This window comes from Pristis pectinata, chromosome 10, assembly GCF_009764475.1.
Source record: "Pristis pectinata isolate sPriPec2 chromosome 10, sPriPec2.1.pri, whole genome shotgun sequence".
Classification (NCBI taxonomy): Eukaryota; Metazoa; Chordata; class Chondrichthyes; order Rhinopristiformes; family Pristidae; genus Pristis; species Pristis pectinata.
In genome coordinates, this window is record NC_067414.1 from 99,869,433 (window position 1) to 99,887,356 (window position 17,924).

The window sequence follows — 17,924 nt, forward strand, 5'->3', positions numbered from 1 at the left end:
GGAGGGGGAAGGGGGAGGGGGGGAGGGAGGGGGAAGGGGGGAAGGGGGGAGGGGGGGAAGGGGGGGAGGGAGGGAGGGAGGGGAGAGGGAGAAGGAGGGGAGGGGGAGAAGGAGGGGAGGGGGAGAAGGGAGAGAGGAGAGGGGAGAGGGGGAGGAGGGAGGGAGACGGAGGGGGGAGGGGAGGGGGAGGGGAGGGGGGAGGGGGAAGGGGGAGAGACGGAGGGAGGGGGGAAGGGGGGTCCATACCTGCGCCTCACCTACCCCGCTCCCCACGGCGCGGCGGACGGGACAATTCGCTCCGGCGGACAACCAGCCCTGGAACGACCGTGGTTAACGGGCGCCAGAGGGGAAGGATCGGGGGACGGGCTCCGACCGCAGGCCGAGGTACGAGGCCCCGGGGCCCGCGTCCCCATGGCAACGGCCGTCCGCCCCCGGGCCCCTCCCCCTGACGTCACCGCGCCGGAACCCGCCCGTCGAATGTGCTGGAACAAACCGCTTCACCCTCTCGGCCCCCGCACCTCCCTGAGAAATAGTCCCCCCGGTGTGTCGGCGGGGAGGGGGCACGGAGTGAGGGAGGCGGCGGGCAGAGGGTTGAGGAGGGTGAAAGGTTGCGGCGGCCCGGGACTGGGGTGGTGGGGGTCCGGTGGCAGGGCTGGAACCGCGGTGGGCCGGCCGGTGCCCGCGGACGGATACCCCCGCGGGCGGTGACGCGGCGGTGAGATAGCGGCGCCGGCGGAAGCGCGGCTCCTTTCGGCGGCAGCAGCGCAGCGGCGAGGACCCGGCTCGGCCCCTCACTCCCTCCTTCCCGTAACCGGCGGCAAACAGCAGCCCGGCCCGTCTCCCGCAGCAGCAGCGGACAGCACACCCGGTCCAAGGTACGGAACCAGCCGCCCGCAGCCGTCTGCCGGGCCGCGGCGGCTCTCGGGGCCTCCCTGCGGGGTCTTGGCCCCGGAGTCAGGTCGGCGTCTGGGCCGCCCGTCGCGATCTGAGCCCGGGAGGGAGTCAGGCCGGCCCGCGGGTACTGGGGTGGAGGTCGCGGGGGGGTCCTGGATACGGGCGATCGCCGGGCCGGCCGTGTGTATATCTTCCCCCGGGAGTGGTCGGGGGGGGGGGTTTCACCCCTCCCCCGGAGGGCCCGGGTTCACCCCCGGGAGGGGTCGGCGGCGGCGGGGGGGGGGGCCCGGGTTCACCCCCGGGAGGGGTCGGCGGCGGCGGGGGGGGGGCCCCGGGTTCACCCCGGGAGGGGTCGGCGGCGGGGGGGGGGGCCCGGGTTCACCCCCGGGAGGGGTCGGCGGCGGGGGGGGGGGCCGGGTTCCCCCCACCCCCGGGGCTTTTGTCTCCGACCCGGGGACCACGTGCTCCATGGCGCCGCCATCTTCTCCCGGGTAGGTGGCGCACGTGACTTCCGCCTGCGATGAGGTCATCCTGCGGCTGAAGGACGGCGCCTGGTGCTGGGGGTGGGGTTCCCCCCCATCCATCTCTGTCCCCTGCACCCCCCCCCCCCCAAAAAACCCCGGGGTATCCCATACACCTCATCCCACCCACCCCCCGGGACACTCCTTCCTTGCAGATCTCCTGTGTCTGAGGATCTCTTCTCTCCCCCCCCCCCCCCCCCCCCCCCCCCCCCAAAACCCAGGGACATCCCATACATTTCCACCCCCCCCTCCTAAAAACCCCGGGGTATCCCATACACCTCATCCCACCCACCCCCCGGGACACTCCTTCCTTGCAGATCTCCTGTGTCTGAGGATCTCTTCTCTCCCCCCCCACCCCCCCCCCCCCCCCCCCCCCCCCCAAAACCCAGGGACATCCCATACATTTCCACCCCCCCCCTCCTAAAAACCCCGGGGTATCCCATACACCTCATCCCACCCACCCCCCAGGACACTTCACTCATCTCCATCTCCACCCTTTGCAGCAGATCCCGTGTCTGAGGATCTCTTGCCCCCACCCGCCCCCCCTCCCCAACCCACGGGCATCCTGTACACCTCCACCCCCAAACCCCAGGACACTCCACTCATCTCCACCCCCACCCCTTGCAGCAGATCCCATTTCTGAAAAGCTTTGTTTTGCATGCCACCCAGACAGATTGTTCCAAACCTGACTATGTAGAGGTAGTATATACAGAAACACAATAACGGAATGCAGAATAAAGTGTTGCAGTTACAGAGAGAGTGCAGTGCAGGCAGACAATAAGGTGTAAGGGCTATGACAAGGTAAATTGAGAGATCAAGAGTTCTGTTCAAGAGGAGACTGAAGACTCTTCCACTTGCCTCCAATCCATCTCCTACACCAATCGCTTAGGCTGGGGATTTCCCCAGACACGTCCACCCCTTCCCCAACCTCTAGAGCTCCTTCTTCCATTCTTTCAATCAGTTCACAAATGGGGAGTTCCACCCCCAACCCCTTCTGGCTGTTGATTTCTCTGGTGTTTGCAGGTTGTTTGTGTAGCAGTTGGAGGTCAGAATAGCAGGGAAACATGCACTGTTGAAGGAGATTATTTGGGCTGAAAGCATGAACCACCAGGCTCAAGGACAGCTTCTGTCTTGCTGTTATAAGACTATTGAATGGTCCCCTAGTATGATAAGATGGACTTTTGACCTCACAATCTACCTTGTTATGGCCCTTGCACCTTATTGTCTATCTGTACTGCACTTTCTTTGTAACTGTGACACTTTACTCTGCATTCTGTATTGTTTTATCTTGTACTTTCAATGCACTGTGTAATGAATTGGATCTATATGAATGGTATTCAAGACAAGTTTTGCACTGTACCTCGGTACAAGTGACAATAATAAATCATTTCCAAGTTGTTCCTTTCCTGATTGAAAATGTGCCTTCCACTGCTCATGTCATCTACTGCTGGATGCTGGGGGTTCCACCTCGACCATTTCAGGCATCGTTCCCCACCCACGCACCCCCCCTCTGCGTGGAAAATATTTACTTTAATCTGTGCTCTTTGATTCTTGGTGTCTTCTAGGGAAATGTATAGGAAGGCCCCTCATAATTGTGTGTATCTCATTAAATTTCCTCAGCATCTTCTGGTGCAATGAAACCTAGCCTCCCACCTTTCCTGGTGGCCATAATTTTCTGGTCCTGGTGACATCTTTGTAACCCTCTGTACCCACTCTATGGCAATTACATTTCTTGTAGGGTGACCAGAACTGTCTAGTACTTCAGCTGTGGGCTAAATGATGTTTGTATGCAGTTCCAGCACAACCATTCGGCTCAACCAGTAAAGGAGCATTTTGTGTGCTTTGAACTACCTCATTGACCTGTTCTCCATCCTCTTGGGGTCTCTGGACATACAAAGCTAAGTCCCTCTGTTACTTAACACCACTCGATAGCCACCCATTTATTGGGCATTCCCTGCTTTGTGCAGCCGTAAAATGCGTTACCTTGCCCTTCTCTGGATTAAATTTTATCTGCCACTTTTCTGCCCAACTGACAAGACAAACAAGAGTAAGCTCTGAGTCTGCTTCACCATTAAATGTGACATGACTGGCCATCCAAATTCCATGCCCTATTCCTGCTTTCTGCTGATATCCCTTGATCCTTTTAGCTGTAAGAACTATATCTAATTCCCTGAATATATTTAATGATTTGTTGACAACTGCTTTTTGAGGTTAGAGAATTCCACAGGTTTACTACTCTGGGAGCAGAAATTTCTCCTTATCGCAGTCCTACGTGGCTTATCTCTTTTCCTTGTGCTGTGATCCCTGGTCCTGGACTCCCCAGACGTCAGGAACACCCTTCCTGCATCTAATCTAAACCCCAGTGTATATTACCCTAATTGCCCCAACCTCTCTCCATACGTCAATCCCACCATCCCAGGAGTCGGTTTGGTGAACCCTCACTGAACTCCCCCTCAGCAAGAACATTCTTCCTCAGATAAGGAGACCACAACTGCCCACAATATTCAAAGGTGTGGTCTGACCAAGGCCCTGTACAATTGCAGCAAGATTTCCCTGCTCCTGGACACAAATCCTCTCACTATGAAGGCCAGCACAGCACTTCCCTTTTTAACCACCTGCTGCACCTGTATACTTACCTTCAACGGCTGGTGCACAAGGACACCCAGGTCTCTCTGAACCTCCCCCCTTCCCAATCTTTCACTATTTGGATAACGATCTGCCTTCCTGATGTTATCAAAGTGGATCATCTTACATTGACTCATGTTATATTATTGTACATGTTATATATTGTACTGTCAGGTATTGGTCCCTCCTTCAACCTCTTCAAGGTACATGGGAGCTTTTCTGCATCCTCTTCATAGTTCACCCTCCTGGCTATTCAGAAATGGCTTCCTCCCCTCTGCTGTTGGATTTCTGAATGGTCCATGAACACCACCTCGTTATTCCTTCTGTTGTATTTATTTATTTCTGTAATTTATAGTAATTTTATGTTTTTGCACTATACTGCTGCCACAAAACAACAAATTTCACGTCATTAAGGCAGTGATGATAATACTGTTATCTGGTCTTCCAGTGCTTATTCCTCAGTACTGCAATAATTACTCCCTGACCCGAGGAAGCTTCTTCCCAACCAGTTCTGTCTGTCAGAACCTTATCTCCAGCCCTTTGCACTTTAATATTGCGTAATTCTTTGTGGGATCTTATCAAAAGCTTTCTTAAAGTCCAGACAGACCACATCCGCTGGTTCTCCCTCATCTGTTCTGCTAGTTACATCCTCAAAAACCTCAGTAATTTGTCAAGCACGATTTCCCTTTCATAAATTTTCGTTGACTTTGTGCAATCTTCTCTCAAGTACTCTGCTATTGCATCTTTTATAACGGACTCTGGAATTTTCCCTAATGTTGACTTCACACTAACTGGTCAATAATTCAGTTTTCTCTCTGCCCATGAATAAGTCAGCTATTTGTTTTTTTTATTCTAAGTTTCCCCTGATTCTGACTGCAACTAATCTTTTCCTCTTCGTATATCTATAGAAGCTTTTGCAGCCATTTTCTGTTCTCTGCAAGCTTACACACAGTCTTTTCCCCTTAGTTGAATCACCTTTCCTGATTTATTATGCTAGGCAGGAATGAACAATTATTGCAGTTCATCTATGCACTCTAATGTTGGCTATTCCCTATCCTCTGTCAGCCCTTTAACATCCCCAAATCTATGATTACCAATCTGCCTCACCTCGCCTCTAGTTCCCTTCATTTAGATTCAGGATATGAGTCCTCCCTCGCTCATCATCTTGATGAAGAATGCTGTCATGTTGTTGCTCTTCCCCAAGAGACCTTGCACAACAAGATTGTTAATTCTATCACATTTGACAAAATCCTGTCTATTTAGACTGACGTTGCTGTATTTACAGTTGCAACCTTGATATTGATACATCCAGTTTCCTGTTTAATGCCATTCCCTACAGCCCCACCATTCCTTGTACCTGCGTACAGCTCCCACAGCAATTTCTTTCCTTTGTTGTTTCTTAGCTCCACCCATCGATTCCACATCTCAGACCTCACTACTCCATTGCTTTCAATACACTACCAAGGCTGCTCTGCCTCCTTCTTTGCCCATCCTGGTTGTTAATTGAACATGAAATCATACAGCACAGGAACAGACAGGCCCTTTGGCTCATGATGTGCTGAACTAATTAAATGAATCCCTTCTGCCTGCACCTATTCCTCCATTCTCTGCATATTCATGTATCCACCTAAGATCCTCATAAATGCCTCTGTTGTGTCTGCCTCCACCACCACCCATGGTAGCACATCACAGGCACCCACCTGTGTGTAACAAAAAAAATCCACAAACAACTTGCCCCACACATTTCCTTTGAACTTTCCCCATCTTACCTTCAATGCATGCCCACTAGTATTAGACATTTTGACCTTCGAGGAGAAAATGCTTCTCATAATTTTATAAACTTCTCTCAGGTTTCCCCTCAGTCTCTGCCGCTCCAGAGAAAACAACCCAAGTTTGTCCAACCTCTCCTTACAGCACATGCCCTTTAATATAGGCAGCAACCTGCTAAACCTCTTCTGCACCCTCTCCAAAGCCTCCACATCCTTCCTATCTTGGGGTGACCAGAACTGAATGAAATAATCCAGATGTGGCCTAGCCAGATTATAAAGTTGCAACATGCCTCCTGACTCCGGAACTCTACCTCTACCTCGACTAATGAAGGCAAACATGCTGTACACCTTCCTTGCCATTCTTTCGACTTGTGGCCACTTTTGGGCAGCTGTGGACTTGGACCCCAAGATTCCTGAACAAGATGTTCACTTCCCATCCTTGGTTCCCATGTCTAAATTTTCCAGTAGTCATGTGCTTTCCTCCTATTCTATTTCCTCTACCACCCTGGTCAATCTTTCTGTCATCTGTAAGCTCCTTTATTTTGTCCCCTCTGTTTGGGTCTAAGTCAATATTCTACATTAAAGAAGCAGAGCCCCTGTGGAACCTGCAATGGAAACAAGACTTCCAGGTCTCAAAGCACCCATCAACTAGTACCCTTCATGTCACTGCCCTTCAGTCTTGGGATCCTGTTCATCATTTGCCTTGGGCTTTTAATTTTTTTGAGCTGCATCGGATTACAGAGCAGGAGCCATTTGGTGCATCATGTATGTGCTAGAGGAATCCAACCAGCCCTATCCCTCTCCCCACAGCAATTTGTTTCCTTTCCGGTACTTACCTAGTTCCCTTGAGATTTGCCTACACCACTCTTCGCAGTCTGTTCTGGATTTTAACCATTCACTGTTACCTGGTACCCTCACTTTGACCCCCAATGGTTGACCCCATTACCAATTGGAACAGTTTCTTTCAATCTGTGCTGTCCCATTGATTTTAAATGACACTCAGGTCCACCCTGTTCTGTTTCAAAGGCATCTATTCCAGTCTCACATGTTTCTTGTGCCTAGAATATTTGTAGTAGGAATCTTTGTAAAGTGTTTGTGTCTGAAGTAAACCATGGTGCCCACAATGTTACACTTATGACCAAACACTTTTAATGTGGAGTTTGACAAGATGTCTTTGCTCTTCTACTGTGGCTCTCTAACACCCAGTGTCACAGATGCTTTTTAACTGCTTTCTCAACCACCTCCTGATTTCAACAGCTTTTGCACATATGCTCCCAGACTCTTCTTGCTGTAGCCCTTTAGAGTTTTGCTCCCTTGTCAATGCTATATTCTTTAATGAAATGTAATTCTCAGCATTACATTTGTCAAAGGTATTCTATTTCCTCTACCATCCACCCATCTATTCCAACAGCTCGTCTGCATCATCTTGGCCTTTTATTGTTCTCACGGTTCACTGTATGTAGCGTTTCATTGTCTGCAAATTGGGAAATTGTGCCCTGTATTCTTGTGTTTGGGAGCCACTAATGTTTATTAATGAAACTGGTGGTCCTGCCTACTACAACCTCCACTCCATTCTGTGTTCTGAATGAAAAGCAGCTGTTTACTACTGTATCAAAAATAAGATGGTTCAGAGTGAGAGGGAGGAGCTTTTAAGAGGGTTTAAGGGGAGATTTTTTTTGTTTTACACTGAGTTATTGATATCTAGAACTCACTGCCAGGGAAGGTGGTGGAGTCAGATACAGTGACTGTGTTTAAGGAATACTTAGACACTTAAATAGGCAAGGCATAGAAGAATACTTTGGTATGGATGAGTTGGGCCAAGGGGCCTGTTTCAGTTCTATGACTATGATAAGGACCTAATCCAGGCAAATGGATTAGTGTGGACGTGGTAGGCTTGAAGGGGGCCGTTTCTGTACTGTATGACTTGACTGCCTTTCCTCTGTCACTTCAATTGTTGCTGCTGCAGCCTCTATTGCAGGGCATTCAGTCTTGATGACAAAGGCAATGTGGCACCTCATCAAGAGCCGTTTGTAGATTTACATAAACCATTCTGCATTTTCTATCTGGGTCCTCTGTTGCCTCATCACAAAGCTCCAAGCTGGCCTTTGACAAATCTATGCTGGCTTTCCTTAATCAGTTTGTACTTGTTTAAGTGACTAATTCTCTGATTATCACTTCTAAAAATTGCCCCACCTATGGTTGCAGGGTTTATTTATGTATCCATACCAATACACGGCGTTTCAATTTCGCATTTATTCATTATTGGAGAATTAGAAGGAAAATGCCATTTTCCAAATTGGTGGGAGAGCTGAGCCGTTGGAGCACATGGGTCTTTGCGCTATTGTTGCTTGCTTTCTGTTGGCCAGAGAGTATACAAATGTAACATAATTTTGTACAGTGTAGGAATAGCAGTAGGTCTGGTAAGTGAACTGGAGCACCAGAAAGTGTTAGATGGGCTGTTGTGTTCTGTGCTGAAGAGAAGGGATTTCTGTTTTTCAGATGCCTGAAGAGATTCGCACTGACGATGAGGTGGAAACCTTTGCCTTTCAGGCTGAGATTGCTCAGCTTATGTCCTTGATCATCAACACCTTCTATTCCAACAAAGAAATCTTCCTCCGGGAGCTCATCTCCAATGCTTCTGATGTAAGTTCTCCACGTATCTGTTACTGTAGTGGTAATGCTGCTTTCATAGTGCAGGCGGTATTTCTCATTTTACTCAGGATTGTCCCAGCTTTAGGGCCATAATGTTAGTGTCCTTTTGGTCACCTCTTCACAAATTCACTCAAATTTGTGAGACACTATTTCCCACACAAAAAGCCATGCTGAGTCCCTTTCTAAATGCAGATAGATCCTGTCCCTCAGAATCCCCTCCAGTAACTTTCCCACCACTGATGTTGGGCTCACCAGCCTGTAGTCACTTGGCTCGTCCTTGCAGCCCTTCTTAAATATAGACACCACATTAGCCACCCTCCAGTCTTCCAGAACCTCAACTGTGGCTAATGAAGATAGAAAAATCTCTGCCAGGGTCCCAGCAATTTCTTCTGTTAATTCCTACAAGATCCTAGAGAGCAGTTGGTTAGGCCACAGGTATTTGTCCACCTCATACTTTAAGACCCGATACTTTCGTAATATTGATCTGTTTCAAGACATAATTGCTCTCTTCCCTCAATTCCTTAGCTTTTGTGATCTTCTCCCATAGTAAATACAGAAGTACTATTCATTTAAGATCTCGCCCATCTGTGGCTCCACACAAACAACCACAGTAATCCTTAAGGGGATCTATTCTTTCCAGTTAGCCATTTCCTCTTGATATACTTGTAGAATAACTTGGGATTACCCTTGTTTTGCCAAGGATATCACATATCCTTTGCCCTCCTGATTTCCTCTAGTGTACTCCCATATGCCTTGCATGTTTCTAGCTGCCTGTGCCTGACATGCACCTTCTTGTTCCTGACCATAGTTTCAATATCTCATCAGCCAAGGTTCCCAATCCTTCTAGTCTTCAGCATGAAGTCCCCCACCCCACCCTTTATTTGCTGCCACCTCCCTTCATTGCTGGCAGTTGCCTTTGTTTCAACTGGTTTGGTGCTGACATCTGGTTGGGGGGTGGGTGGGGGGGTGCAGAGATTGGCTGATGTCATTGTTAGCAGAAAGCTCACTTGCTACCTGAGCCACGCTACTAGGCCACATTGCTAAATCTGTATCCTGAATCTCTGTTCCTCGGCATGTGACATTCAATTCCCATCTAACCCTGTGGGGACTGATGTTGTCAATTGTACTCTCCAAGACCAAGCTATCAATTCTGTGCACTCCCTTGACCTGTCTGATACCCAACTAAAAAATTTCAGCTTCCCTCTAAGGTGTTGTGTGAAAAGGTTCTTTTGGAATCTTAAAGATGGAGGGCTCTGGACTCAGGCTTTGGATTTTAAAAATAGTTTAATCACAAAGGCAATCGTGGGGACAGAATGAATGGGAACAGATGCACACTCGTGCACACACACACACAGGAGACTGCGAGCGTGTGGGGGGAAAATCGCAACAAGGATGAGATAGACACACACACAATAAACCAGGTACAGCTTATCAAGGGATAAATACTTCAATGCCTGAATACCTTGATCTAGACAAGTATTGGCTCTAACACTCCCTGGAATCTGACTAAGACGCTCCCAAACCACATGGTGGTGCACACTCTTACCAGTGGTCTCTGCAGTGTTGTTTCACTACTCCTGGAGCAGTCGAGAAAGAGGGCCAGGGGATTGCAACACTCTTTATAGTGCTGGGAGGCGGGGTGGAGCCTGGCCAGGTGATTTAGACAGGCCAATGGTTTGGAGGTCGAGGACAAAGGTGCCTGCTAAGGCCAATAGTCAGGTTCAGGGACAAAGGTGCTCTCCTAGGCCAATCCCTATGCCCACACCTGATAAGTGGGGTGGAGCCACACCTTGATTGACAGTGGTGTCACTTCCGATCTGAGGAGCAATGCTGTCCTCTGACCAGGGGGGTCAGTGTTGTTACTGTCACATGACAGCCATGTGCTCTCCTACTACAGGTGTCTCCATCTCCCATTGAGCTTTCTTTTGGGACCTTCCTAATCTTGCTAGTCTCAGTGGATAAGACCTGCTGCACTACTACATCATTGCCTTTGTACACTTCACTGTCAGCCAGCTTTGCTATTCTTGTATGTTGGGCTGATGTGCCCAGGATGCATATTCCAATGGCTTCAGCTTGTTCTTGTTTCCTCCTGTCTCAGTGTGGTTGCTGTTGGCTGGTAATTCATCTGTCCTTCCCCCAAGGGTTCCAATTCTCTCAAGAGGTAACGGGTCAGTTGACCAGTGTGCCCTGTGTGGTCTGGAAGTGGTTTCCATATATCAAATGGCTCTAGACTTGTTGATGCTTCCTTTTTAAGGTGTGGAACTACCTTTTGGCAAATCTTCATGACAGAGGCAACTCTAACTCCTAATTGTTGGGTATTTGGAACAGTTTGTGACCATATTCAGACTTTGTTATCTCACATGTAGGCCTTGGACAAGATCCGATATGAAAGCCTGACGGATCCTTCAAAGTTGGAGAGTGGCAAGGACCTGAAGATTGAAATCATCCCCAATACACGGGAGCGTACGCTGACCATCATTGACACCGGGATTGGCATGACCAAGGCTGACCTGATCAACAACCTGGGCACCATTGCCAAGTCTGGCACGAAGGCCTTCATGGAAGCTCTGCAGGCTGGCGCCGACATTTCCATGATTGGGCCAGTTTGGTGTTGGCTTCTACTCTGCTTACCTGGTGGCCGAGAAGGTTACAGTGCTCACCAAGAACAACGATGATGAGGCATATGCCTGGGAATCATCTGCTGGAGGCTCCTTCACTGTCAAAACCTTCACTGGTAAGCAGTGAGTGTAGAACCTAGCAACTGTAACTCTCGCTTCCTCATGCCCAAGGGAGTGACGTACAAGTTCTTGTAGCCTCTGCGCAGGTCTGATTCCTGTGGGAGGGAGAGTTTTGTTGACAGGTTGGATGTGGCTGGCCATCTTTTTTGACCATCCCTGAGGCACCACATTGGTAGGTCTGGAATCACACGTAGACCTGGGCAGGTGAAGGTGTCTTATTTTCTTCAGGTGGGGTTTTGTAATTGGTTGGTTCTGTAGTTATTATTGCTGAGACTGGCTTTATATTGTGCCCTTGATTTTGGCCGGGGTTGAACAGTGTCACAGCAGGGTTCAGGGGACTGGGTGGCTCACCTTATTAGGGCTTGGACTCTTCTGTTGGATAGCCTGAATTCAGTGCATGGTTTTAATGGTGGACGTGATATAATATAATTCCAGTAAAGCAAGAGTGGACTAAATTCGGAATGATTGAAGTGAGCAAGGAATAATAAATGGTGTGGAGCAGTGTTCCCTGCATCAGCTTGGCTCATTAGCTTGCTGTCTAGCCTGACATTGGAGTATGGTTTGGTGCTGCCCTTAGGTCAACAGTTGCATCAAAGTCAGGCTACCTATTTGTGGTTTTTAAAGAACAGGCTATTTCTTGCCTGCCACATCAGTCATTGTAACTAACCAGAGTAATTAGTTGGTTTGAGTTGTTGCTGAGGCTGGACTTTTCCCTCGACCATCTTGTTACATGCATTGGGGGGGCTCTAACAGATGACGCAGCACCTCTGAGCTCGAGTATGGGAAGCTGCACTGGTGTGGATGTCCAGCTTCAATGCTTTCCACCACTTAGTGAATGGCAAGGATTTCAGACACTCGTGCATGGTTATAATATCCTTGCATTTACTAGGGTCTGTGCCCCCGGGTGAGAGTGGGGAACCCCAAGTGATATTGAATGGTCCCCTAATACGACAAGATGGACTCTTGACCTCCCAATGTACTTCATTATGGCCTTGCATCTGATCGTCTGCCTACACTGCACTTTCTTTGTAACTGACAGTTCATTCTGTTATTGTTTTCCCTTGTACTACCTCAATGCACTGATGTGATGAAATGATCTGTACGCAAGGCATGCAAAACAAAGTTTCTCACTGGACCTTGGTAAATGTGTCAATTTACCAATGTGCTCTCTCCTTATTGTCTTGTACGTCTCTACCTATTTACCCCTACTCGCCTGGACCCACCTGTTGCTTGCCAGCTCTTGCCCCACCCCTTCCCCTCACCCCTTTCCACTGGCCATCTTCCCCCTACTTTTTCAGTCCAGATGAAGTCGCGACCTGAAGTGCTGACTGTCCGTTGTCCCTCCACAGGTGCCATCTGGCCTGAGTTTTCTGCAGCAGCTCATCTTTGCTCATCTCATCTTTACCTTTTTCTTATCAACCACTGTCTTCTGACCCCACCCTGCTACTTCCCCACCTGGTTCCACGTATCGCCATCCCTTGCCTCATGCTTCCCTCTCCCCGCTCTACTGATCATCTTCCCCTCTGTACTGTGTCCTGGTGCAGGGTCTCAACCCAAACTGTTGACATCCCTCTGCATCCACAGATGCTGCCTGACCTGCTGAGCTTCCCCCAGTACTTCGGTTTTTTTGTCCCTGAATCAACGATCGAAACCTCTGACTGCTGGTCCCCTAACCCTACTGTGCCAGTATACACTTGAATTTATAAATTAAGTCTGGTCTATTCTAAGATGGGGTTTTGTTATTTGCTTCAGTTCATTATCTGGACATTAGTCTTCAGTGTCCGAGACACGCAGGTGTTGAGAAAAAACTTGAAATAAAACTCAGTATTTACATGTTTAATTAAAGGGCCATAGTAGGGTGCAACTCTTAAGCACTGAAGTACACTGCATATAACATTAGAGCAGTTGAAGTAAATGCCTTCCGTCTCTGCTTAACGTAAGCTGCTTTCCAGTGAATCCACTTTAAAAGCAGGCATCATCCTGATGTCAGTATTTATAGACCTATAAACAGAGTTATGATCATGAGATCAGCCTGCATGAGCATGTTCAGCAGAATTCCACAGTTTAATTGGTACAGATTGTGTAGCCCTGACCACGTGAGGCTAATTATTTTGCCCTCTGGTCTAATCACTTCATAAATGTAGACTGCACAGAAAAGCAAGGTGTGTGAGCAGAGGCGAGGAGTTTGCTGCCAGTTGAACTGTGGAAGCTGGATGGATGCCTCAAGTTTTACTCTAGCTGTGACAATAGTAGTGCTCAGGTGCCAGTCCAAGACCCAAATATCAAACGTAAATACATATTTCTGTACTGTCCTCTTGTTGATTGATTGGGAGAACATTGGTATGTCAAACTGAGCAAGTTGCAACATTTCCTCTCGGTGTTCTGGGTGGATTTGAACCTGCCTGCTCCAGTATCTGCACTGCCATTTACTGGGTGATTTTGAGGTCCCGGTGCAGGACTGCTGTAGCCTATGATGGCAGGAAAGCTTGGTGTCAGCAGCTGGGCCTGGCTGCCTGGACGGGTCCTGTGCTTCAGCTCCATCAGCCGCTCATGGAAGTAATCTTCCAGGCTCTTGTCGTGGAATTGCCCACTGGTGTTGGGGAGCATGAAATCTCCAGACAATCCCGCTATGCTTTGGAATTGAAGGCTCCACTGGGCCAGTGTGTGAATGGCGACTGTGCTGTCTGATTTCTGGGAAGCACTGTTTTCCCTTCGAGCCAGGAATGCTGAGGGCAGGGCTGGAGTGAAGTTTTGGTGGAAGACTCCTTGTACCCTAAAGTTGGGGGGTAGGAGACAAAGCTTGGTTAGTCATACAAGGCAGAAACGGGTCCTTCAGCCCACCATGTCCACGCCAAACATTGTATGTCCGTCTATACTAAGATTACTCACTGGTACTTGTCTACCTTGCCTTTTGTGACTCAGGTGCATAATTAGATGCTTGTCTCTTGGAAAACCTCTCGAGATATGATAGAGGTTTATAAAATGATGAGGGCATAGACAGGTTAATGCGAGTAGGCTCCTTCCACCTAGATTAGGAGAGATAAGTACGAGAGGACATGGCTTTAGGGTGAAAGGGGAAAGGTTTAGGGGGAACATTAGAGGGAACTTCACTCAAAGAGTGGTGGGAGTGTGGAACGGGCTGCCATCTGATGTGGTAAATGCGGGCTCGCTCTTAACTTTTAAGAGTAAATTGGATAGATACATGGACGAGAGAGATCTGGAGGGGTATGGGCTGGGGGCAGGTAAATGGGACTAGCCGAATAATGTTTTGGCACAGACTAGAAGGGCCAAATGGCCTGTTTTCTGTGCTGTAGTTTTCTGTGGTTCTTAGTCCTATGCCCTTTGCTTTTACTCATTACTGTGGAGGAATGCTTTCCATCATCTATCCTCTTTTCCCCTAATAATTTTGTATACTTCTAAGGTTTCTCTTCCACCACAACCCCCCCCCCCCCCCAACTCTAAGGAAAACAAACCCAGCCTGTCACCTGTCCAGCCTCTCTCAAAACATTTCATCCAAGACAACTCTCTGTTAAATCTCCTCTGCGCCCTTTCCAGCGCACAGTGCAGTCACATTCTTCTTACGGTGTGGTGACCAGAATTGCACACAGTACTCCAGCTGTAGCCTTGCTGATGTTTTACGGATTTTGACCATACTAGTCCTGCTCCATTAGCATCATTGTATTTGATATCCTTTTATGTTAATTACTAGAGGTAATCTGAATGCCCAAAACTGAGGGCTTTTCCCATGGCTATCTTGAAGTGCAGTGCTATTTTTGAAAACATTTTTCAATACAACCATTCTTTCAACCAGAATTCAAGCAATTCAGACAGGCTGCTGATTAGGAATTGAAATGCAGTTATCTTAACAGGCAAAGTACTGCACAATGACCCTCTGTTCCCCTCTCCATGGCTCCTGCCTGGTTTTTCAGTAGTGGCTGATGGTGAAAGCATTTTAACCACTGCGTGCTGTTGAACGTGGTCTTTCAACTAACTCATCAATTTCAGCAGGCATCCTTTTGTTCCCGGGACAGCTCCGATTGCCTGGAGGTTGGTGATGACTGCCAGACTCACCTTGAGATCCTGGAACCCTGGGTACTCGGGGATGCCGGGCATGGGGCACATGCTGATGCTGTTTGATCGTCGTCTGCCTGAACGCTTCTGGCTGGAATCGGGTCCCTCCTGGTCTGTGCTGCTCATGGTGACTGCCGCTAGCTGCTGTTGTAGCTGGTGTCGTGATGTGTGCTGCCCGAGGTCCTGCTTTATATTAGTACCGCTAATCACAAACAGGTGTCCCAACCGATTATCTGTTTAATCACACAGTTGTGCGTTCTTCTCCAAATTGGATGATGGATTGACTGGGATTAAGCTTGTTAATCCATTCCAGGTCTCCCAAGCTGAGCACGAGGGTTCATTAAGTTAATGCATAACTGATGACGCCCTGATTGACTGGTGAGATGAATTGGTGGTGTGATTCACCTACTGACGCATGTTTTATCACGATCGTAAACACGTGCTGTAGGATGGGTGAACGTGGACACAAGGTTAGTAACAGTGTGGTTGATGGGATTGGCCCAGAGTAAGTGGATGGGTACAATTACTAGCAACAAACTGCTGGAGGAACTCAGCGGGTTGAGCAACATTTTGGGGTGGGGGGGAGGAGTTGTAGGGTTTTCGACAGATATATCAGCATTCAGGACTGGTGCTTGCAGTGAGGTATACTGACTCAAGTGCTTCAGTGGTTTTGCTTACTGCAACCCAGTGCGCTCCTGTTGCAAACAGCATCCTCCCTGTCTACACAGTGAGTTTCCCACTGGGTCTGGCTGCTGTGAGCCAAGGGTGTACAGCTGGTGAGTGGTGTAGCTGGATATAGCAGCACATGGAATACCCCTGCCGTTCAGCAAACTGAGCTGTGCTGTGTGTGTGGCAGCTCTGGATTGGCACTGACCTTCACCTGAGTTCATGTGGCCCTATGTATTTCAGGAAGAGCTGGTGCATTCACGCTCTGACCCATAGTTTTAAAGTGTGGCATCTTGTAGCGTTTCTTATGATCTGTGGCAATGTTCCACTGCATTTCTCTTCTATTGATGGATATAGAATCTTGGCTTTAACCATGGAGAGCTGTTCCATGAATTGGTGCTCTGAATTTGTGGTATTATAGGCAGAGGGGAATTGTCTTGGGTTACAGGATGACATTGATAAGTTAGGAAATTGGGCAGAGTAAAGGTGAATGGAATTTAATTCTGGGGTATTGAAGTGACATGTTTTGGAAAGACTAAGGATAGAACATGCTCAGTAAATATTTTTGTCACATGTACATCGAAACACAGTGAATGCATCTTTTGCGAGGAGTGTTCTGGGGGCAGCCCACAAGTGTCGCCACACTTCCGGCGCCAACATAGCATCCCCACAACTTCCTAACCTGTATGTCTTTGGAATGTGGGAGGAAACCCATGCAGACGCGGGGTGAACATACAAACTCCTTGCGGACAATGGCCGGAATTGAAAATGATATTTTGGTTCTGGCTCTGTCAGAACTGGTTTTCATTCACCAGGATGTTGTGTGGATTGGCACATTTCCATTACGAGACAGTGGGTGGGCTGGGTTTGTTCTCCCTGCTGAGGGGTGATGCGGTGATCTGATGGAGATGGAGAAAATGGAGTAGGTAGAGGGTGATAGTCATTTCCCCACAGTGGGGGTGTCTGCATAGAACAGCACAGGAACAGGCCCTTCAGCCCATCATGTCTGTGTTGACCATGATGCCAATTTTAAAGTAATCCCATCTACCTGCACGTGGTCTATGTGTTTCCATCCCCAACCTATTCGTGTGTCTGTCTAAATACCACTTTAATGTTACTGTTGTGTCTGCTTCCTGCTCCTCTGGTGGTGTGTTCCAGGCACCCACCGTTCTGTGCTTTTTAAAAACAACTTGGGGGTGTTGTGGGTGGGTGAGATTCTGACCATCTACCCTATCTATGTTTCTCATAATATTATATTTCCATCAGGTTGCCCCTCTGCCTCCAATGCGCCAAAGGAACAATCCAAGGTTGTCCAACTTCTCCTTGGGTTTAATACTCTCTAACCCAGGCAACATCCTGGTGAATCTCTTCTTAAACCCTCTCCAAAGCCTCCACATCCTTACTATAATGGGGTGACAGAATTGCACCCAATACTCCAAATGTAGCCTAACCAAAGTTTTGTACAGCTGCAACATGACTTCCCTACTCCTGTGCTCAGTGTCCCACTGAGGAAGGCAAATATGTCCAACACCACCTTTACCACCCTATCTAGTTGTGTTGCCACTTTGAGAGCTATGAATTTGCACCTGTTATGTACCAGCAACAAAAGAAACACACCAAGTCATGTACAAGTATGAGAAACTATTTTATTTGTAGCTATTTACGACAATGAGAAAAATAAAAGTAAACATGTTAGAAGTTCAAAAAAAGTTAGATCTTAAGCATTAACCCCAAAAACTAAACTTGAAGTGTGTGTGTGTGGCAAATTCCCAAACTCCAAGTCCAGGAATAGTTCTCCAAGTTCAGTTCAGCAAGCCATAAGGTGAAGTGTGAGCAAAGGTTTCTGCAAAACCACCGTTGACTGAAGAGAAGATGTAGAGTGTAATTACGAAATCCAAATGTTCCACGATGGAACCCACAACACCTCAGTCTCTGAAGGTCTCCATTGCTTTGTTCCGAAGTATCTGTCACCCCAAAAAGCATTCAAG

The 17,924-nt window shown here is 48.4% G+C and overlaps 2 protein-coding genes across 2 annotated transcripts in view; both read left to right on the forward strand.

The window, feature by feature from the left end:
• The first annotated feature begins 737 nt into the window (after positions 1–737).
• Positions 738–17,924, forward strand: part of LOC127574771 (heat shock protein HSP 90-beta) — a 68,338-nt gene continuing 51,151 nt past the window's right edge. The window contains exon 1 of the mRNA XM_052024078.1: positions 738–875. The gene's annotated coding sequence lies outside the window, so the exon portion shown is untranslated. The remainder of the gene's footprint in view (positions 876–17,924) is intronic.
• Positions 738–17,924, forward strand: part of LOC127574772 (heat shock protein HSP 90-beta-like) — a 28,898-nt gene continuing 11,711 nt past the window's right edge. Inside the window, 4 exon segments of the mRNA XM_052024080.1 lie at positions 738–875; positions 8,309–8,452; positions 10,828–11,058; positions 11,060–11,195. Of these exon segments, the coding sequence (XP_051880040.1) occupies positions 8,309–8,452; positions 10,828–11,058; positions 11,060–11,195 (511 nt within the window). The 5' untranslated portion in view covers positions 738–875.